We start from the raw sequence: 23,311 nt of genomic DNA on the forward strand, positions 1-23,311 counted from the left end.
TTATGGTTCTGAAAAGGCCAGATGTTTTCACCTGTGGATGGAAATCTTTTAAACTTTAAAAAAAAAGAGCTAAATAATGAATGAGTTATGAGGATTATTTAAAGGACTGTTGCAACTTAATGTCACTTACACTGTTTCAGTGCAACTTACTTTAATGTGATGACATTAGACATTTGTAAAGTTGGTCAAATTAGACACTTTTAGATGTTTTCAGCAAGAATTTTAAATTGTTTGTATACTTTTTTACCTGTGCAATATAACAATTTCCAGTGGGAATAATGCAATATGAATAAAAATGAAACATGGTGATTACACAGGTCGGAGGAAACAAGAAACTTACCTTCACTGTATGAGAAATACCAAGATTGGTCATTTTCATTTCTTAATTTAAGAATTAAATCATCTTTTTTATTATAATTATTATTATTTGACATGCAAAATATTCCATTATTTCAGTTATTTGCATTGCACTCTGTGGACAAGTAGTTTTCTTACCTTGTGAGCAGGGGCTGCGATCTAATTGACCCGTAGACAGGAGAGTTAGGAGCCCAGCGCCTCAGCCTCTCGTCCACATGTCTGCTCTGTTGTCATATGCATGCTCACGGGACACGACTGGGACTGTAAATCTGCAGGAGGAATAAACTCAGCAGCCGGCGTCCCGCCACATTGATACAACACCATTAAGGAGAATTATGGACACTGGTCATTGGCTTCACTGCTGCTGCTTGGGGCTCCTGTTTCTGACCCGGAGCTCTGGTTCTGGTCTCACTGGGCTCACAAATTCTTCCCAAAGGGACAGGACTTGGCTTTATAAGAGGCATCCCCCTCTCTCTCCCTCTCCCTCTCCCTCTCTCTTTCTTTCCCTCACTCCTGAATTCCTGTTGTGTCCGGCTCACGTCTGTGTAATCTCTGTAATAACTGATCGCCACTCCTCCTCCTCCTCGATTCTTTGATTCACTATCACCCATAAACGCATCATAATGGAGTCTGAGGATTACACCTTTAAAAAAAAACATCCAACATTTTCCAATTTTTTGTTTTTTTTTCACACATGTTTTGATGGATGTGTTGTTGCCACTTGCCACCCTCTCTCGCCACATTATGCACATGTTTGGCGCCTCACATGCACAAAGTCTCCACATTGGCACTCGGGCACACGTGCACACACCAACAAACCACCCCCTGCAGCACACACACACACACACACATAGAAAAACACACACACACATACAAACACTCTTTTAGAGGGGGATCCACATCCACACAGGCCTCTATTCATAACGCCTTTGCCCGGCGTTTGCTGTGTCCAAGAGCGTCTGTACGGAGCGTCCCGTTAAGCTCAAACACATAAAGGGGGCCACATCCGTGAGGTGAATACGGCCCCTCTCCCTCTGCCTCATGGAGACGGTGACAAAGCGTTATTTAATTGAAAGAAGGGAGAGAGGTGGATTGGACCAACCAGTCAAATGTGCTGAAGAGTCCCTGTGAGTGGTATCAGATCGGTTAACACAACAGTCATGTAAGTGGAGTTTTCTCAGCAGCAGCACATGATGATGACAGCGGAGCGGGAGATCACACTTTGCATCTGATTGTTGTCACACTTTCATGAATCTGCATGAGAGGAAATGTTTGTACGTGTTGGGAAGCAAGGTGCAGCAAAGAAAAACACACATATACAGAGCTGTCAGCACTACTGAAAACAAAAAAAAAAAAGGTGACTGACCTCAAACCAAACACACACATTCTCACATTGCAGCAGATGCACACGGCGGATAGAGAAAAACCACGCTCGACTTGAGAGGATTCAACTGGCAGATAGCAAGTTCAACTGTTTAGACAATATACAACCGTTTTTATATGCAGATGCTCCACAGCTTAATGTGTGTGTGTGTGTGTGAGCTGAGACTGAATGTGAATGTGAGTGTGCTGCTCCATTGGATCATTTCCCCATGAGATACCATATTTAGTTTTGCTGACACGACTAAACTGGGGGATAAGTCATTGTTTTCATTAAGTCATTGACGTTTTTAAAACGTCAGCAATAAAACACCAAATGCTGTGATTTTGGGTTTTTTTTTTAGTTCAGATATAAATAACTAAGATATAAGGATGTATTTGTGGTTTTGAGTTTGGGGACTGCCTCGTTGTGACATCACAATGTAACAGGAAGTCCTAACGGCTCGTTTTAAGGCACAGTTTCTGACTGCACAGAGATGTGTGTGTTTCTCTGCAGACTGAGACCTTTGACACTTTCACAGTATTACTGTAATATAGAACCTGGAGCTGCTTTATAATCCAAAAAGATATTGAAATATCACTTGATATATTATGAGACCTTTAATTCACATGTATCTCTTTCAAAACACATAATTTTATCTCATTTATCTTGACTTTTCACTGTCTTTCTGTGCATTAGCAGCTACTGTACATTCAACTAAAGCAAACCACTACAGCACTTTATATTTATACTGGATTTTTTACTTGACTTGATACTTTTTCATGTGGCTGCTATTGTGACTGATTGATGTATTACGTAAACTTTTTAATGTAAATTATTCAATGGGTTGCTGCTGATGAAATGTGAAATGGTGAAATGTTTTTTTTATTTTTATGAATGTGTTTTTATGCAATCCAAAGGCAAATTTCTGCTTTTGTATGCAAAGGAAGACAATAAAGCATTTCTATTCTATTTTATTCTATTCTGTACTGTAATTGCCTTCCTCCACTGCAGGATGTTGACTCCTGCACTGTTAGTGTCTTTATGTGAACTATACTACACACCGTCCGCAGCATCAGCTTCACCCCCACATGTTCAAAGTAATTCACAGGTACGACCGGAACGACTCTGTGGGGAAGTTGAGTCAAACGGTGTGAGAAGAAAAACGAGCCATGTCTGTTCCCCGAACAATCTGTCACAACAGTACTTCCTGTTCATGTACATGTAGGACATATATTGAGTAACAGTTCGTTTTCAAGTCACGGTGCCAAATTTTGACCTAACTTCCTCTATACCTCTTGTCCACAACAGGTGCACATCCAATGCTTTTTACTGCACTAATGTCTGTGCAATGAGTTTTAAAGAGCGTAGCTGAAGACTGGCTGCAGCTTTAACAAGTTCAAAATGTGGTTGCTGTGCTGCAATCTTGGTGCTAATAGGTTTGTTCTTGTTTTTATAGCAGATAAACATCTACAGAGCAAAGACGACTCAATTTACTGTAACTTCTTCCACTGCTGCATTTTTTTTTAAATCTAATTTTACTGAGAAACCATTGTTGTTAAAGACTGAAGTTCTGCTATCAATACTGATCAGTCTGAGTCAGTGTGTGTGTGTGTGTGTGTGTGTGTGTGTGTGTGTGTGTGTGTGTGTGTGTGTGTGTGTGTTATAAGTGATATCTCACCACATATGATCTGTGGAGTTGTGACTTGCATGTAACAGTAAGTCAGAGTTGACAAACATTCAGCTGTTTACCACTTACTCTTTGTCGAAAAACAAGAACAGCGACTAAAACAGAATAGTGTGTGTGCATGTGTGTGTGTGTGTTTTGGGGTCATCCGGTGCTTTTGGCACATTACAGTGGTCCTGGTGGACTTACCTCCGTTTCATTCATCCTTAGAAACTCTCTTTCTCTGTCCTTCCAGCCTTTTATTTCGCCCTCCGTCCTGTCTCCTGCATATTTAGTGGCTGCTTTGCTTCTCTGTTTCACTTCCTGTTCTGGACTGAGAGTCTGAGCCGAGGTGAAGGCGCTCACACCGGGTCACAGAGAGGTGGAGACACCTGCTGCAGTTTAAAAATATACCACATCTTTGTTTCTGAATCGATTCAGTTTCACTGCTGATCAGTAACTCAGTCGTTTACTCCAGTGAACAGTAACACGCTATAACTCAGTTTGTCATCTGTAAGAATCTGAAAGAGAATGGGATTAGATGTTGTTTTGAGTAATAAATAAACACTGCATGCAGCAACACTTTGAGAGACTGTTGCATGTTGGTAGAAACGTGGATGTAAACCTGAAACATCTGCAGACGATGCTCAAGTTTGTTGGTGCAGGTGCATGAAGATTTTCTCCTTCTGCAACTTAGAGGTCGGCCACCAGATGGCAGCAGATAACAGCTGATGTCTTATGCAGACAGAGCAGTGTGTGTGTGTGTGTGTTCTTTCTCATGGGAAAGAGCTGCTCACCTCACCTGGAAAACATGAGCAAATTACAAGGTCAGGTTTGGCGGAAATAAGAACAACACATGGCAGAATAAAAAACTCACCTGAAAGGAATTCATGTTCATTCATGTTCAACAACAAACATGCACTAAAAACATTGTATTTCTGTAAAAAATTATAAGAAGTATGTTGTAATGTAAAAAGCTTAAAATCTTTAACCTGTCGCTGGTGCTAAAATCATTATTATTAGGCCTCACCCTCTTGTTGCCATGGCTACAACAAATATGATGTCACTATGACAAAACAGGAATGAGAAGTAGCTGAGAGAGTAACTGTTTTGTTACACTGCTCCATTCAAAATATACGAATATCAAATTAATTCAAATTATAATACCTATAACCAACATATTCAATAATTGAAATTTAAAAACTCAATGTGTCGACCAAAAGTCTGAAAACTAAAGTGGTGCAACACACAAAAGACGACCCACTTTGTTTGTGAGTTCCTGTTACTTGATATGCAGTGTATCGAACATGATACATGCAGCTAAAACACAAAGAGAGGAGAAAAACTCATTTTGAGGCTGCAGAGCCTGAATGAATATAAAACTGTCCTGTGACTTAAAGGGATAGTTCAACATTTTGGCAAATTGGCCCATTGCCATAATCCCTATAGTCATAGCAGTAGGTTTGTTGCCTTTAATTGTCGGTGCAAGCTATTTTTAGAACGGCGGAGCAGAGCGGCGAGCTGCTCAGAGCTACACTACGGAGGCTCATGGGATTTCTTGGTTTCCCTCATCAAACTCATCAAATACACAATCCAACAACTCCACAACGCTCTGGTGGACAAGTTGTGACCTGCTCATTCACCACGCTGATGAGATAATAACAGAACATTACCACACAGAGTTGTTTTAGAGGGAAATACAGAGACTGCTTGCTGAAAAACTGCCCCCGTCAAGGGCAGTTTTTCTGCAAGCAGTCTCTGCATTTGCCGCGAAAACCATCGCAATGTAACGTTGTGTTATTATCTCATAGCCTGGTAAATGTGCAGGTCACAACTTGTCCACCAGAGTGTTGTGGAGTTGTTGGATTGTGTATTTGATGAGTTTGATGAGGGAAACCAAGAAATCCCATGAGCCTCCGTAGCGTAGCTATGAGCAGCTCACGGCTCTGCTCCGCCGTTCTAAAAATAGCTTGCACCGACAATTAAAGGTAAGGAACCTACTCCTAAAACTATAGGGATTATGGCAATGGGCCAATTTGCCAAAATGTTGAACTATCCCTTTAAGGAAAAAACTAGATGGCATGAGGAAAAACTAGTGGCTAAAACTTCCCAGTGGAGCCTAGAGGCCTTAAATAAGTGTGTGTACAAACATTTCTGTTTGAGTTTCGTGTGTTTTCTGACACTGCAGAGACGCTGCAGGCCATAATGAAGGACTAACAGTTCCACATGCAAATGTAAGTTATATTTACCCTGAGTTTTTCTGCCAAGCTCCTCGGAGCGCGTGAGAGCAGCGAGGTTTTGTCTGCATGGCTCATCAGGACGGAGAAGGGCCCCGCGACCGTGAGAATACAGATCAGCTGTTACATAACAGAGGGAAACCAGAACACTGGCTGCTCTGTGCAGCCATCACATCACAGCAGGTGTGTGAAACAAAACAACACAACACACGCACGTGTAAGTACTGTATACTGTATGTACAGTATGTACAGTGGAGTGGTACACACCTACACTGTCAGAAATGCATAAGAACTTGTTATTCTGTGTGTTTCCAACATAATAAACGACACGGCCTTCGTCTTTCTGTTTGTCGAGCTGTTAAACTCGACTCGACTAAACGTCATTAATCAGAGTTTGCAGGAGTCATCTCGACAGATTGTGGTGAGATCTCAGTTGTTTCAGTGTAGACGACAAACGATCTGCTCATTTCAAAGAATCCTCTATTTACCCTTTTTTATTTTTATGTTCTGCTATTGGCTTTATGTATATTTTAAGGGTGGGTAATGTATTATAAAACATTATTTTTATTATTTCTATCCTTGTTTTTTCTATTTATTATTAACATTACAAGTTAGGAATTTCCTTTGGGGATCAATAAAGTAATTCTGACTCTGATTACCAGATACTTTATTGTGTTTCTATTTATTATGTCTCTTTTTTGGATGCAATGAGCACTCTGCAGCTGTATGTGACATGTGTGTAGACTGTTGCTGTTGGGTTGTATTTGATTTGACACACACAAACACAGATGTTTTTATACAAATGAAGTTCCTAATGCATAAATAAAGTTTATCTTTAAAAGTTTTAAGTTGAAAGGACGACTGCTACAGATTTTGAGGAACCTCTGTCATGTCATAAATCCCAGATGTCCTTTAAGCTGTCTGGTATCAGTCTGCACATATTTGTTTAGCGCCATATCTGACAGACAATTACTATGAAACCTAACATGAAAAGTTCGGAGCACAGACTTTCAGCATTTCTTCTTCCTCCCCCCATCAGTCCAACATGAAACAGCCCAGGACGTCTCATTATCTAAAAGTGACAAACTGCAGAGTCATAAAATCACTTTAAAGCTCCCAAAGGAATCAAACCTTTTACTTATAATGAATCAATGACCTTGTAGCTCTTCTATTGTCACACTCAGCTCTTTCAGCTTGATTTTAAAAACCTATTGAAATTATACTGTAAATTGCAGTGTTTTATTTCTATCAAACACATTTGTTTATCCCACAACAGGCTAAAGCTGCAGGTGTGACTGTTGCTGCTGACACACAGACAGGACCCATGTGACCGATCCTGTCAGAAAGAAGAGTTTGAAAGAATGTGAAAGAATTATCTTCTTTTAAATCTGAATTTGTTTCTAAAACGTAGGCTACAGTCTTTTGTTATATGTCATTTAAGATAAACATCTGCTGCTCACTGCCATGTCTTATCTCTTCTTATGCACATATACCTGTACAGGGGATTTTCATAGAGGAAGAAAAAAAATCCCCTCCTACTTATTCAAAAAAGGAAAAAGGACCGTAGTAAATAGGTTTTCTTTGATTAAATAATTATATTTTTACATCCTAAAAGTTATTATTGAAAAAAAGTATGATGGGTGATCAACCGGGATTTTTATCTTCTTGTCTGTATCTCTAGTCGCGTGCGAGTCGATTGCATCAGCACCAACAGCAACACGACCACGTTGAGAGTCGTTGCCTTCACGGTCTGTCGGAATTTCCTATAACTAAGACTCCTGAGTGGTCGTGTAGGCTGCATAATACAAAATATTATACAAACCTGAGAGAAAAGTAAGAAATAATGATGTATTAGCCTATAAGTTATAACTAATCACTATAATCATATAGTCTTGTTCATCTTGTTTGTCTTAGTTCATGTGCAAACTTCCCTTTAATGTAAAGGCAATAGAAACTGCACTAAAAAAGTGGCCTACACTCAGGATTTTATTTGTAGGCTTTCAAAAATAGCTACATTAGAGGCACATTTAGGACTACTTAGGCCTATATTTATTTATCATTTTAAATTTATAGTGAGAATAAAACTTTTTTTAAAAATCAACTTAAGTGATTTCAAAGTGTTACTGTATTGATTTCCAAACTCTTTTTAACAGTGATAATTGGAAAAAAAAGAAAAAAATCAACCTGCTTGTGAGTAATAAACACATCGCATGCTGCCTCGTGTGTGATTTGTCATCACAGATTCCATACACATTTTGGGGCGGGGGGAATCTCATTTTGGAACACGCTCTTGAACGCACCATTGCATTTGTGTAGGTTACACGCCTTTGCGCTTCAGCCAATCGGATCCCCGGCGTCATCGAGGGGGCTGGTGCTGCTGGGAGGGGACTGGACTGGAGAGACCTCACACTGGTCCCATACCAACAGGGAAACTGGTCAAACGCGACACAAACGTCTCACAGACTCAATTCAACGCGGAATAAACCTGGTGACGCTTCATCATCATGCTCTCCGTATCCGAGGTTGCGTCCGGGTGAGTCACGGATATTCATTATAATATCATAATTAAACACACACACATAATATAATAACTACTTGTGTATCATCATGTATAAAATCATCTTGTGTAGGCTACATTTTGTACATATTTGCCGTGATGTACCTGAACCATCACCGGCTTCCTGTCGCTCGGGAAACAGGGGAAGTGAAATGTTTAGCTACTGTCTGTTTATCTCAAACTTCCTTTTTACGCGGCTTCACATGAAACTAGAGAAGCCGCTAAGCTTATTACAACCCCTCATTAAAAATGTGCTATGAAAACGCGCGCGCGTGAGGATGTCGCGCGCCTCCGGATGCGGTTTTTTTTTTTTTCTTCTTCATATTTCTCCACGAGGAAGATGAAGAGGAAGATGAAGAGGAGGCTGTTGAAGGGAAACGTGTTCGGTTCAACGGGTTAGAGGAGGAGGAAGAGGAGGAGGAGGAGGAGGAGGAGGGGGGAAAGAAAAAGAGAGAGAAACTCTTGTGCGTTGGCGACATGCGGGCTTTGAGCCTCTGACGTCACTACTTCAAACGAGCCGACGTCGCGCGCCCGCCTAGCCTACACTACAGGAAGGTTGTGGTGGCGCTGCGTTGTTTCTGAATGAGTGTGTTTATGAGTCAGCGCCAGCGGGCTCCTATTGTGTGTTTGGCCCACATGTGCCATATATCACGTCACAGCTGGCAGACCCCCCCCCCCCCTTCCCTTCCCGCACTCTGACGTCATCACATCCACGCTATTAATGTGCGGGGTGGTTGGTGACAGAGCGCACGTAGCCTATAGGTAAGGCAAGGCAAGGCATCTTTATTTATATAGCGCATTTCATACCAAGGCAACTCAATGGGCTTTACATAAAGACAAAACATTAAAAAAAAGAAGAATAAGAACAAACAAAACACTAAAAACAGAGTTAAAAGCAAGAGCAAATAAAAGTAAAATAAAAGAAAATAGATAAAGTTTTAAGTTCTCAGCTATAAGCACGTGAAAAGTGAAATAATGATGTATTAGCCTATAACTAATCACTAAAGTGGATTTTTTTCATATATAGCCTATATTGTGGGTAGTCTTGTTCATCTTAGCCTATGTTTGTCTTCATGTGCAAACTTCCCTTTAATGTAAAGACAATAAAAACTGCACACACAAAAAGTGGCCTACATTCAGGATTTTATTTGTAGGCTTTCAAAAATAGCTACATTAGGCACATTTAGGACTATTTAGGCCTATATTTATTTATCATTTTTAATTTATAGTGAGAATAAAACTCGAAAAAAATCAACTGTGATTTCAAAGTGTTACTGTATTGATTTCCAAACTCTTTTTGACAGTAATAATTGAAGAAAAAGAAAAAAAATCAACCTGCTTGTGAGTAACAACACATGCCTGCCTCGTGTGTGATTTGTCATCACAGATTCCATCCACATTTTGGGGCGGGGGAATCTCATTTTGGAACAAGCTCGTGAAAAGAGAAATGTTTTTAACCTGGATTTAAAAGTGCTGACAGTTGGGGCTGATCTCAGGTCTGCTGGTAGTTTGTTCCACTTGTGAGCAGCATCACAGCTAAATGCTGCTTCACCATGTCTGGTCTGAACTCTGAGCTCCACTATCTGACCTGAGTCAGTAGATCTCAGAGCTCTACTGGGTTTAGACTCTACTAACATGTCATTCATGTATTCTGGACCTAAACCATTCAGTGATTTGTAAACCAGTAGCAGAACTTTAAAATCTATTCTGTAGCCGACTGGGAGCCAATGAGATAAAAGCATGAATCAGCTTCCCCTTGGGACATAAAACCCCTAATTCTGGATATGTTCTTAAGTTGATAAAAGCCCCCCTTTCTAAATAGAAAAGCCTGTTCATTTCACTATTCTGCCTTTTGAATAAAATTAGTTTTATATTTAATTTAAACCACTGAACTGCAATGAGACTGAGTTATTGAAATGTTCTAGTATTGATGAATGAAATGTATTGTTTTTTTTTTACTTTCAGGTAGAACTTGGCTGAAAACTCACCATTCAGATAAAAAACAAAACAATATTAGCTTCTTTTATGGCTACACTTAAAGACCGGGTAAACCAAGAATAAATATGTGTTTTAAGTTTATAATACCACAGGAAAACATATTATTAACCACTCTGTCAAATTTGGAGGACTAAAAAAGTCGTGAAGTATATAAAATTCTGCATCAAAGTTGTCAATAAATGAGCTGTTTTCTCTGCTTCAGAACGGTGTGGGCGTGTCCGCTGCAGGCAAAGAAACCACGCCCCATGGCAGGAGAGCTAGGCTTCACTGAACGTCTCTGATACACAACCTAAACATGTACACGTCGTCATGAAATAAAGACGGGAAAGTGACCTCAAACACACTCCACCACACACCCCAGTCCTCAGCACTGACACAGCTGATAAACCTTCAGGAAATATTTCTTACCTTCACTCTTGGTGTCTAAAACAGTCCCAGCAGCAGCAGTGATCCAGCTGCAACAGGTTATAATCCACCATACTGCACAATTTTTTTCAGAGGTCTGAGTCTGTGCTTTTTACTAAGCTTTAAAGGGGACATATTATAGTAATTTCACTTTTTTTTAAAAATATTTTTGGGGCTTTTTGTGTTTTTATTAGATAGCTCAACCTACTGCGCCCTGAAATATCACTTTTTGAAGGCTCTTTAACGTGTATTTGGGTGTTTGACTTGCCTTCCGACCCAAAAATGTGAGAATTGACTAAAAAAAATCTGTAATTTTCAGGCTCCCTAGGTTGAAATCCATGTGGTTTTACAAACTGTTCCCTCAGTTTTAGGCTACATCTCGTTACCGGTCAGCGTCTTTCATCCATTTGCATTGTGTGAAAAAAATAAATAAAGTTTTTAGCTAACGTTAGCTTAGCTTTAGCTTATCGGTGGATTAATAAACTGTTGGTGCTGGATGACTGATGATGCTGCTGCTGCTTCCTGTTTTAGACACCAGAGTGAAGGTAAGAAATGGTTTGATCAGCTGTGTGTCCGCTCGGACATGGGGCCGGGACCACAGCGGAGGTTTTTTGTTGTTTTTTTTACGGTGTTTTCCGTCCGTGATTGTACAGTACGGCTGGTCTGGTCTCCCGTTTGTGTGGATGAGTGGAGGCTGTTTGGTCGGACAGTGTGTTAATGAGGAAGACTCTGGTCAAAAGACGGTGTTGCTGCTGCTGCTGCTGCTGTGTGTGTGTGTAACATTGTGAGGGGTGTGTGGCCGCGGAGGATTCAGCCTCTCTCCCCGCGGTGACGGCTGTTTATCACGGTGTGAATACGTTAACGTTAGCGCTGTAAACTCGTTATATGAAGGAACAAGACAGTAGTGGTCTCCCCTGTGTGTGAACATGAGCTACGTTTAGTTAGCTGGCTGTTGCACGTGTTTCAGCTAGACTGAAGAGCAAGTGGGACGGAAAACCACAGAAGTCAGTTGGCTGAATGTATTTATACGTAGAGCAGAGCAGGGGGCGGGTTTATGTAAGTATGACCGCTTTACGTAAAGCGGTCATGATTTAAGCCCGCCCATTCAAAACCTGCACACAGAACAGTCTCTGAGGCCTAGCTCCTCAAGGAAATGATGAATGGCAAAAATACTTTTTACATGTTTTGAGGGACACATTTAAGGTCTAATTAATATGATAAGAAGAAAAATACTGAATTTGGTTTACCCGGTCTTTAATAGATTTAATCAATTATTATTGTTCTCAGTCATTTGTTATGTAGCAAATAATGAAAAAAAAAGTCTAATTGAAAGTCCAAAGTTCTTCAAATGTCTTATTTTGTCCACATATTCAGTTTTACCATCCTGTACAGCACTAAATCCTCATAATTGAGATGTTTCGCCTTCTTTAGTTTCATTAATCCCAGACAAAAACCGAGCTGAGTTTCCATGTACAATCGGTATGCCAAATAAAATAAAATTTTACTTTTCAGCAGGAGACAATTCTTAAACAACAAATTTTAAAGCATTTTGTGCAGTTTTTACTTGATATAATGTAAATACTGTTATCACATGACATATCATTACAACAAACTATAGAATAAATGGTATTAAGTCTGTTCAGAGTGTGTGTTGTAATTTTAAGGTGTGTGTGAAGAGACCAGATGCTCCAGACAGACAACATTTACAATCTCTTAGGTTTACGTTGTGAAACTAATGAAAGGGCTCAACTAGTAATTCCTGCTTGTCCTCACAGGTACATAAATATGCATTATGTGTTTGGGTGTGTGTCTTTGATAAATACTGTAAAGTGTGTTTAAGCTCTCACTCTACATGACGCACTGTTTGCACATTTAAAGAATGCAAACCTTGTAAAGTACGCACATACCAGGACATACTGTGTGTCTAACTTGTGTGTCTATGTAAATAAAGATCAGAGCCAGGAAAGATATTCACTGTGGGCAGGACGGCTTCAATCAGATATTACAGGGTTATTTCCTGGTTGTTGAATGCGGTGAAATGAGGACATTGTTTACGTCTACAGTGTGTCAAAACCAAAGAGCTCCATTGTCGCTTTTAATAAAAAATGATTTTTCCTTTATATAAACTCAAAAATCATTGAGGGTAAAGTTGTTATTTATGTGACTGTTGTTGGTAAAGATACCAGTTGATAAAAAAGGTTATTATTTAAAACATGTATGGTTATAATACAATTAAAACATGAATTAAAAGCTTAGAGAATAAGAATCTAAAATCTAAAACCGAGAGTTTCTGTCTGAATCACAGACAATATTGTCCCATCAAACAGTAAAATATGTTGGAGAAGCTTTGGTGTTGAGTTAATATTATAAAGTAAAATGAAAACGATCATAATGACACCTCAAACTTCAACTACATGAAATAAAATAATAATCATATTGCAATGTATGAGTTGGAATTATCTTTTTCCATTTTGATTTGCAGTTTGGAGCGTCTCTGTCGCTTCACAGCAGTGTGACTCATTTATACATTTTATAGTTGGACACACGTAGCAGTTTTGATTATATTTCCATTAATCGTGCAGCGCGACACGTCCCACTCCTCTGGGATAAACCGTCTACAGGCCCGTTCTGGTGCTGCTGGTGCCTCTGAACGTCTCTGTGACTGATCTTTTACCTCTCCTTCTCTCTCAGCGACAGCTATGATGAGTGCCGCGCCGCAGCTGACTGGCTGATGTCCAACACACAAGTGCGTCCCAAGGTGGGGATCGTGTGCGGCTCGGGCCTGGGGGGGCTGGCCGAGATGCTCAAGGACCCGCAGGTCTTCAAGTACAGCGACATTCCCAACTTCCCCAGGAGCACAGGTATGCACAGCCCGCAGCCGCTCCGGGAAAACAGCTGTTAACATCAATGTGTGTGTGTCTGTTTTTGTGTGCATGTTTGCACTGAGTGTCTAACAAGCGTGTGTGTGTGTGTGTGTGTGTGTGTGTGTGTGTGTGTGTTGCAGTGCATGGTCACGCAGGCCAGCTGGTGTTTGGGACACTAAAAGGGAAGCCGTGTGTTTGCATGCAGGGCAGGTTCCACCTGTACGAGGGCTACCCCATCCAGAAGGTGAGTGGAGGTCACAGCCTGCAGCAGTCAGGAGAGTTAAAGGAAACATATTCTGCCCCTTTCCCACAAATTAAAATAGTTCCCAGGTGTCTAACGACATGTCTGTGAGATGCTTTAGTCAAAATCCCCCAAGGATCAAACATCACAGCTCTTTTCATCCTCTCAACACAGCCCTGTTCAGAACGGCTGGTTTTAGTGCCTGTCCCTTTAAATGCAAATGAGCCACTGTTAGCCCCGCCCCTTCTACTGGTGCAGGTACTCACAGGTAGGGGTGGGATTATGCAAATTCAAAAACTAATTACATCATTGAATGACAACTGAGGGAACAGTCTGTAAAACCACATGGATTTCAACCTAGGGAGCCTGAAAATTGCAGATTTTTTTAGTCAATTCTCACATTTTTGGGTCGGAAGGCAAGTCAAACACCCAAATACACGTTAAAGAGCCTTCAAAAGGTGATATTTCAGGGCACAGTAGGTTGGACTATCTTATAAAGGCATAAAAAGCCCCAAAAAGATAAGTGATATTTCTATAACACATCCCCTTTAAAGCTTAGTAAAAAACACAGACTCAGACCTCTGAAAAAAATAAAAGGTACACTTGTTCTGGGCTGGAGCACCTGAATAAACCCTTGTTGGATGAGCAACAGTAAACACATTCAGTGACTCGTTGCATGAGTTTGTTGAATGTCTCGATGGTTCGCTGCAGTCACGTCGCTCCAGCTGGAATAATCCTGTCACCATCATATCACCCAGTCCTGATGTAGAGATGTGAGTGGTGGCAAAAAAAAAATGTCTCAAAATCTGCCCCCAAGGTGAAATATTCAGTTTCCTACCAACACAAACTCTCCTTTGTTCCTCACTCCATTACATTGCTGAACAACCAGAAGAGTAGAACAGTGTAAATGTAATGCAGGATGGTGATGTTTGCAGAGCTGCTGTGCAACAAAAAACCTCATACAAAGAGACGATAAAGGTTTTCTTATCTTATCTTAAATGAAATTGAATGAATACTCCTTCCTTAATATCAGTGGTATTACCTTTTGCAAATAGTTTTTGTTTTGTGTGAAAGGGATGGATTAAACAGTCGTTTCTGCTGCTGGAAAAAACAGTTTAAACTTTTTTTTAAAAAGGGAGTTTTTCTCTTCCTGAACGTCCTGTTCACTGTCACTGTGCTCCGAGTCGTTCCCATGAAACCTGGCAGCAGAGCTTGTTTCTGGAGAGACAGCCAGCTGCTCAAACACCAGACCAGACCCAAGGTCAGAAACTTGAGGGAAAGTGAGCGAACATGTTGTCGTTGTTTTTGTGTTTTTGGCTGCACGGACCCTTTAAGATTCCACGTTGATTATATCTGCTGTGTGTTTATCTACTCAGCTGCCGTCTGAAAACACAGACAACAACATAGCAGAAGGCGGAGATATCAGATTCTGCCGTGGCCTCAGTTCACCCCCGCTTTCACTTTCTAAACAGAGTTTTGTGTTACCTTGTTGTGTTTGTTTCAGATCACGCTGCCCATGCGCGTCTTCAAGCTGATGGGCGTGGAGACGATGATCATGACCAACGCGGCCGGCGGCCTCAACCAGGACTACAAGGTGGGCGACGTGATGGTCATCAAGGACCACATCAACATGCCGGGCTTCGCTGGGATCAACCCTCTGGCTGGACCCAACGATGACCGGTAGGAGGGACGGAGATGCACACGTCAGATTTAATTGTTTGCATGTTTAAAGGTTTAAAGGCTCAAAACGACCAGGACTTCCTGTTGAGTTGCATCATTTTGTTTTTGTCACAACAGCAGGAAACCGTCTTGTGACACTCACTGAAACATCATTTTAAAATGATTTATATTTGACCTCAGGATTTCACAATTAATACAACAACACTTCACCCAGACAATTTCTTTTTTTTTTCTCTCACTCTCATTTTTTTTTTTTATTCCACTTTGGGTCACAAAGATTCATTTTACAAGTCAGTAACACATAAGTGGTTTTTCTTCCCCCCACACACCTAATGTTACCCTTACTAACAGGTAAGTTACCGACAAATTCATATCAGAAGAAAAAAAAATATATGTATATATATGGTAAAAAGAAAGAAAGAAAGAAAATAAAACAACAATTATATATATATATATATATATATATATATATGTATGTATTAATAAAAATAAGTGTGTATATATCAATAAAAAGGCCAAATATATAAGAATAAAGTAACTAGTAGAAGAGAAAGAAAAAAAAATCATAAATAATTTGTCCATGTAATTGTATCAATGTTATACATATATACAGTCCACAGTAACAAAAGTAAAACTGTTCATTAGGAATAAGCTCTCGTGTTTTAATAAAGAAATTAAGATTATTTCAACACAAAAAAATGTAATTTCTTTTGCATCCCTGATTGCTCGTCGCCAAATTCTTTTACAGTGGAAAGACCCTTTAAAATGAATTCTGGCTTAAAGACCTGATGACATTTCTGAGACTAGAGAAGGTCGAATTCACTCTATTTAAATTCTATAAACACTGGCAACCTCTCATATCACAGCTTGAAAATATGAAATGTACTCCACTAGATTAAAACACGAGAGTCTGTTCCTAATGAACAGTTTTACACCCAGACAATTTCATGCTAATTTCCCTCCGTGGTGATCTAATTACTGTAAGTCTCCTCTTATTTTTCTCTAAACAAACAGTTGCTGCTCATTCATGACGCAGCTGGACACAGTTTTTTTTTCCCTCCCCCACCACATTTCATCTTCTATTGTGCTGCACATTTCTCAGTCTCCTACACAGAAATCTGCCACATTTCATCCCTGAAGCAGCTCGTGTCAACAAAAGTTTCCTGTCAGACTCAAACGCTGCAATTTAGAGCGATTATGATGTTGGCGAACTTCAAAACACGTTAACTTCCACTCCCTCCCAGACTCGGAGCAGAGGTCAAATTGGTTTTATCTCTACAGCACATGAACACATATCAAAGCCTCTGAGGGGGGAAGTTACATTTCAGAGCATCACGGCCGTCACATCTCCCGCATCAAAATGAAACACTTCCAGGTCTGGTGTGGTGAAACTTTGTGTCTTCCTGTAAAGTTGCGTTGGAAGTCATGTGGGGTCATTTCAGTGTTGCGTACTGTCGCACCGCCGTGTGAGTTTGAGTTGGACTTGACGTGACTCAACACCGTCCGTCTCCCTCCTTCTGTCTCTCTGTCTCTCTCTAATTTTTTGTGTTTGTGTTTTTCGGACTTTTGTATTACAGCACTTTTTAAATTAATGTTGCACTGTATTTTAACTTTTAACTTATATCTAGGTTGCTCCTTTGTCGTGTATATGGTCTAGACCAGTGGTTCCCAAAGTGTGGTACGCGTACCCCTAGGGGTACGTGAGCACATTGCAGGGGGTACGTAGAAACATTAATTAATTTATTACCAAGATGATAATTAGATATTCCGAGTCACTTCAGAAGCCCATTACTGAAATGGTACATGTGCCACAACTAGTTCCCCCCAGAAGACAACAACCTGTAGCACAGCTTTGTATAGTTGTCAAAAGTATCGATGCAAAACGGCGCATCTGGATACATGACTGATTTCTAAAAGTATCGATATTAACAGCGCGCCCCCACAGCGCCCGACGCGCGCACTCGACAGGCAGAGCAGAGCAGAGGAGAGCAGGCAGCGTCCAGAGTGTTTAGACCTGAGTGAGTAGTTACACAGAACTAGACGCACGTAGGGTGAATTTAGCCGTAAGAGTTTAAAACGGCGATATTAACGGCAACACTCCTCTCTCGTCTCCTCTCTCGTCTCCTCTCTTTTTCTCCGCTGTCTGCATGCACGTGTGTGTGTTGTGAGGGAGGAGGGAGAGGAGATGCATTGTAATGAATGTAATGAAACAATAGCAACACACTGGAATTGCACAACTCTTAGTTAGCTTTTCATTTAATAAAAAAAACAAACAAACATCTGTTATAAGTCCTTTTGATTATAATAAAAATAAAATAATGGAGCAATAATAAGCTGGGAGGCACTGCTGCCGTATTGAATATGATGTCATATTTAATATTTTCGTGGGTATTGGCATTTAGTTGGAAATTTTAGTATTGTGACAATCCTACAACTCTGTGAAGACACATCTGACCACAACAAACACCACAACAGCCAGAAACAACTAAAATAGGAGAATAGTGTAAAATCTCTTTGTACAAATTGGAGAGAGAAATTGAAATGATTTTCGTTTCTTAATCAGTTGTGTTACGTTATGACCACTTTTGGAGAATCATCAACACGTATCAGGGAGGGGGTACTTGTGGTATGGCAAAACGGCTCAGGGGGTACGCAAGACAAAAAAGTTTGGGAACCACAGGTCTAGACATTGCAGGATATATTTTATCATATATTTTCCTCTTTGTATCTTTTGTATCTTTTTCTTTAACTAAGTTATTTTCCTCTGGAGCGGCCTGGCCGAATAATTTCCTTCGGGATGAATAAAGTTCTATCTATCTATCTATCTATCTATCTATCTATCTATCTATCTATCTATCTATCTATCTATCTATCTATCTATCTATCTATCTATCTCTTCAGGTTTGGCGTTCGTTTCCCCTGCATGTCCGACGCCTACGACCGCGAGCTGAGGCAGCTGGCGCACGAAGTGGCGGCGGAGGTGGGCTACGACTTCCTGAAGGAGGGCGTGTACAGCGTGTTGGGAGGTCCGTCCTTCGAAACCATCGCCGAGTGTCGCCTGCTGCACAGGCTCGGCGCCGATGCCGTCGGTGAGTCGTCACTTCTACTTCTCACGAAAAAAAAAAAGAGTCACGTACTCGACTTCAATCTTATCTCACTCTGAAACTGAGATCAGTCAGAAACATGTCAGAAGGTGTGATGTGTGCAGAGGAAGAAGACAGAAGTCCTGCTGACTGAGACACAGGAGGAGGAAACGAGTCACAGGGTCAGAGCTCAGGCAGAAATTCATTTAATTAATTGTAGAAGATAAATTAGAAAGCTGACAAAGGCCTGGATGATATTCAGTATCCTACTTACAGTAGTACTAAAGTGTGTCCAAGCAACTTTCCGTCGGTAGAATTTCATGATATATTCAAAGGGATAGTTCAACATTTTGGCAAATCGGCCCATTGCCATAATCCCTATAGTCATAGCAGTAGGTTTGATACCTTTAATTGTCGGTGTAAGCTGTTTTTAGAACGGCGGAGCAGAGCCGTGAGCTGCTCAGAGCTACACTACGGAGGCTCATTATGGGATTTCTTGGTTTCCCTCGTCAAACTCATCAAATACACAATCCAACAACTCCACAACGCTCTGGTGGACAAGTTGTGACCTGCACATTCACCACGCTATGAGATAATAACACAACGTTACCAGACAGAGTTGTTTTAGAGGGAAATTCATGCAAAACCACTGCTGTGCGTTCCCGTCAGGAGCAGTTTTTCAGCAAGCAGTCTCTGTATTTACCTCTAAAACTCGTAACGTTCTGTTATTATGATGAGTCTTTTTTAGTCCTTTTTAGCCCTGGAATGGATGTGGCACCACAAATCTCGTTGCACTTTGTTGCAATGACAATAAAGGCTATTTGAATTTGAATGTGAATTTGAAAAGCAGCACACACACAGCACAGTTTGACAGACTGCTTGATGAAAAACTGTCCCTGAAGGCAACGCGAATCAGCTGTTTTGCATGAATTTCCCTCTAAAACAACTCTGTGTGGTAACGTTGTGTTATTATCTCATAGCGTGGTGAATGTGCAGGTCACAACTTGTCCACCAGAGCGTTGTGGAGTTGTTGGATTGTGTATTTGATGAGTTTGATGAGGGAAACCAAGAAATCCCATGAGCCTCCGTAGCGTAGCCCTGAGCAGCTCGCGGCTCTGCTCCGCCGTTCTAAAAATAGCTTGCACCGACAATTAAAGGTAACAAACTTACTCCTAAACTATAGGGATTATAGCAATGGGCCAATTTTCCAAAATGTTGAACTATCCCTTTAACATTTGGAAGAAATTTCCTTGGACACACTTTATAACACTTTGTATATTAAGTGTAAATCAACCCCAGGCTGCACCTTTAGCTGGATTTGGTTCCAATTCAGATTTAAAAACCATAGATGGGTAAAAACATGCCAGGCTAGGATCATGATTTTGTAATGACTGATTAGAAAAATGAAATAAGTTTGTAGTCAGTGTATAAATGATCAATAATCACCTTCACCTTCTCTCTCAGGGATGAGCACCGTCCACGAGGTGATCGTCGCCCGCCACGCCGGCATGCGCTGCTTCGCCCTCTCCCTGATCAGCAACCGCTCGGTGATGGACTACGACAGCCAGGAGAAGGCCAACCACGAGGAGGTGCTGGAGACCGGCCGCGTCCGGTCGCAGCAGCTGGAGAAGCTGGTGTCCGTCATGGTGGCTCGGCTGGAGAGCAGCAGCAGCACCAACAACAACAACAACGACAAAGCCTCGTGAAGTCCGCTGTCAGAGAGACGCGGTTTTCTTTTTTTTTCTTTTTTTTTGATAAATTAGTTTATTAGCAAAAGCTGAGTTTTAAAAATGTTTCTACTGACTGTTACTTGACAACAGGTCCTTTTTTGTTTTGTTTTGTTTTTATATTTCTATCAGTAGTTCTTTGACCAGTTCCTGCTGTGATGCACTGTACTCTGTTCTCAGTCAGTGTAGCGTCATCATTATGTAAATTCTAACTTAAAAAGCTTTTAATTTAACTTATATTTATTTTTTCCGTTCTTTTCCGTTCCCTGATATCAACCAACAACAACAAGAACACCCCAAACTAATAACAGAAAACAGGACACATCTCCAACTCATCACACGTATCCAAGGTGGACATAATAATTTGATATATATGGTGTAAAAAGGTGTCAGTTCTAATTGAGTATTTAAATGTATTTAAGTGTTTTTTGTTCGGATGATGACTGACTGTGTGTGTGATGGACAGAATGGAGGAAAAGGGACGGTATCCGACCTGATACCAAAGTGTACAGACTCAAGTCTCTTTCTACGTCTTAACACTGTTCAACTAACAGGCTGAGTTTTTTGACTGTATGCGCTTGTAGAGGTACTTTACACAAAACTGTACAAACCAAACGGATCTGCTTCTGCAATAAAATAGACTCAACCTGACAACTGTGCTGTGTGTGTGTGTGTGCTGCTTTTCAAATTCACATTCAAATTCAAATAGCATTTAGTTTATTGTCATTGCAACAAACAAAGTGCAACGAGATTTGTGGTGCCACATCCATTCCAGGGCTAAAAAGGACTAAAAAAGACTATCATCATAATAACGTTACAAGTTTTAGAGGGAAATACAGAGACTGCTTGCTGAAAAACTGCTCCTGAAGGCAACGCACATCAGTGGTTTTGCATGAATTTCCCTCTAAAACAACTCCGTCTGGTAACGTTGTGTTATTATCTCATAGCGTGGTGAATGTGCAGCTCACAACTTGTCCACCAGAGCGTTGTGGAGTTGTTGGATTATGTATTTGATGAGTTTGATGAGGGAAACCAAGAAATCCCATAATGAGCCTCCGTAGCGTAGCTCTGAGCAGCTCACGGCTCTGCTCCGCCGTTCTAAAAATAGCTTGCACCGACAATTAAAGGTAAGGAACCTACGGCTAAGACTATAGGGATTATGGCAATGGGCCGATTTGCCAAAATGTTGAACTATCCCTTTAAAAAATAAGCAATATTCAATATTAAGATATAAGGGACACCCTCAACGACACACATGCACGCTCACACAGGAGGAAAAAAAAATCTCTTGAAAAGGAGAGCTGAGACGTTTCGCTGTGGGACTTTCTCATTGAGGCGTTGAGGTGTTCATAAGAGCAGGACGTCACTACAGCTTCAGTGCAGCAGGAGACTGTGGTGCAGTGAAACGTGCTGAAAGAGAAAGAGAACAAGGAGTTAGTCAGGGTGTTAGGATGAGTCTTCATCTGTGACCATATCAGCCTCTCAGTTCATTAACAGACTCGTTCCTCCACGTTTCACTAAACCACACAGCGACATTCAAATCATTCCTGCCTGTTGCCAACAAACCGATTAACTCTGCGCTGTGAGAGTCACCTGGGCCGTGCGCACTGTGTAGACTTGTTTTAAAATACCTGTAAATAAGTTAAATGTGGAAATATGTTGATCTATTTTCTATAATTTAGATCATTTCAATAAGGTAATTGATGCTGATTCTGATTTTAAACAGTCTGGTCGGCAGTTTCCTTGTGAGTACAGTAGGGATGGGATGGAAACGCCACAGCTGCCAACAGGAACATAAACCTGGATGACGGAGCTGAAGGAGAGGATGGTGCAAACCCAGAAGCACGTTACTTTAATTTGAGTAAGTTAAGTTATGTCGGAGGAGAACTTTTTTTTGTTACTTAATATGATATATTAAAGGGGCAGTTTCATTTTGGCAAATTGACCCATTGCCATATCTCTATAGTTTTAGCAGTAGGTTCGTTACCTTTAATTGTCGGTGCAAGCTATTTTTAGAACAGCGCAGCAGAGCCGCGAGCTGCTCAGAGCTATGCTACGGAGGCTCATGGGATTTCTTGGTTTCCCTCATCAAACTCATCAAATACACAATCCAACAACTCCACAACGCTCTGGTGGACAAGTTGTGAGCTGCACATTCACCACACTATGAGATAATAACACAACGTTACCACACAGAGTTGTTTTAGAGGGAAATGCAGAGACTGCTTGATGAAAAACTGCCCCTGACGGGAACGTGCATCAGCGGTTTTGCATGAATTTACCTCTAAAACAACTCTGTCTGGTAACGTTGTGTTATTATCTCATAGTGTGGTGAATGTGCAGCTCACAACTTGTCCACCAGAGCGTTGTGGAGTTGTTGGATTGTGTATTTGATGAGTTTGATGAGGGAAACCAAGAAATCCCACAAGGGATTATGGCAATGGGCCAATTTGCCAAAATGTTGAACTATCCCTTTAATGTAGCGTACATTTAAAATGAAAGAAACATTCAGTGCTGTAGCAGGTTTGTCCTTAGTTGGACATAAGGGGCCATTAAAACCGACTGATGTACAATGTCTTTGATGTGGCGTCCATGTGTTTTAAGCTATAACATACAGCATCAATCAAACATTTAGTTTCATATTTGATCATTTATCAACAGAAAAAAAAGCAAAAAAATATGCTTTAAAAAATAAGGCAGAAATGTAAATGTTCTCCTCCAACATCCTCTCCTGACAGCGCCTGGCTAATAAAACACAACCTGCACATTAACTCACCGTGTGCACACGGTGTAAAGTGTAAACTTCCCTGCAGAAGAATGTAAACCATAAATCACTGCTGCTGTTGCCCAGGGAAACAGGTGATGGACGACGTGTTTATAGTCAGTCTGTCCTTCACTGTATCAGCGGCTCAACTGTTTCCTACACCGTCCACTTTTCTCTCACTCACTCTCTCTCTCCAGTCTGAGCTGCGACTGTTCCCACTTCCTTAACCCACCCTAAATATATCCACTGCCACTTGCCCCCTTCCTCCTCCTCCTCCTCCTCCTCCTCCTCCTCCTCCTCCTTCTCCTCCACTAAAAAGGAAAAAAAAAACATTTTCCATGACGCTCAGACAACGCTGCTTATGGCCATACA

General features: G+C 40.9%; 2 protein-coding genes across 2 annotated transcripts in view; one reads left to right on the forward strand and one right to left on the reverse strand.

Annotated features, from left to right (window-relative positions):
* Window positions 1-802, reverse strand: part of LOC146970179 (ATP-sensitive inward rectifier potassium channel 10-like) — a 17,147-nt gene extending 16,345 nt beyond the window's left edge. The window contains exon 1 of the mRNA XM_085803695.1: window positions 496-802. The gene's annotated coding sequence lies outside the window, so the exon portion shown is untranslated. The remainder of the gene's footprint in view (window positions 1-495) is intronic.
* Window positions 803-8,052: 7,250 nt separating this feature from the next.
* pnp5b (purine nucleoside phosphorylase 5b) lies at window positions 8,053-20,829 on the forward strand. Its single transcript, XM_085803702.1, has 6 exons — window positions 8,053-8,153; window positions 13,272-13,441; window positions 13,585-13,688; window positions 15,190-15,365; window positions 18,267-18,454; window positions 19,913-20,829. The coding sequence occupies exons 1-6, from the start codon at window positions 8,125-8,127 to the stop codon at window positions 20,152-20,154; spliced, it is 909 nt and encodes a 302-aa protein (XP_085659828.1). The 5' UTR covers window positions 8,053-8,124; the 3' UTR covers window positions 20,155-20,829.
* Window positions 20,830-23,311: the final 2,482 nt, after the last annotated feature.

This window comes from Trachurus japonicus, chromosome 17 (genome assembly GCF_045865225.1).
Source record: "Trachurus japonicus isolate A0001 chromosome 17, Traja_1.0".
In the NCBI taxonomy this organism is placed as follows: domain Eukaryota; kingdom Metazoa; phylum Chordata; class Actinopteri; order Carangiformes; family Carangidae; genus Trachurus; species Trachurus japonicus.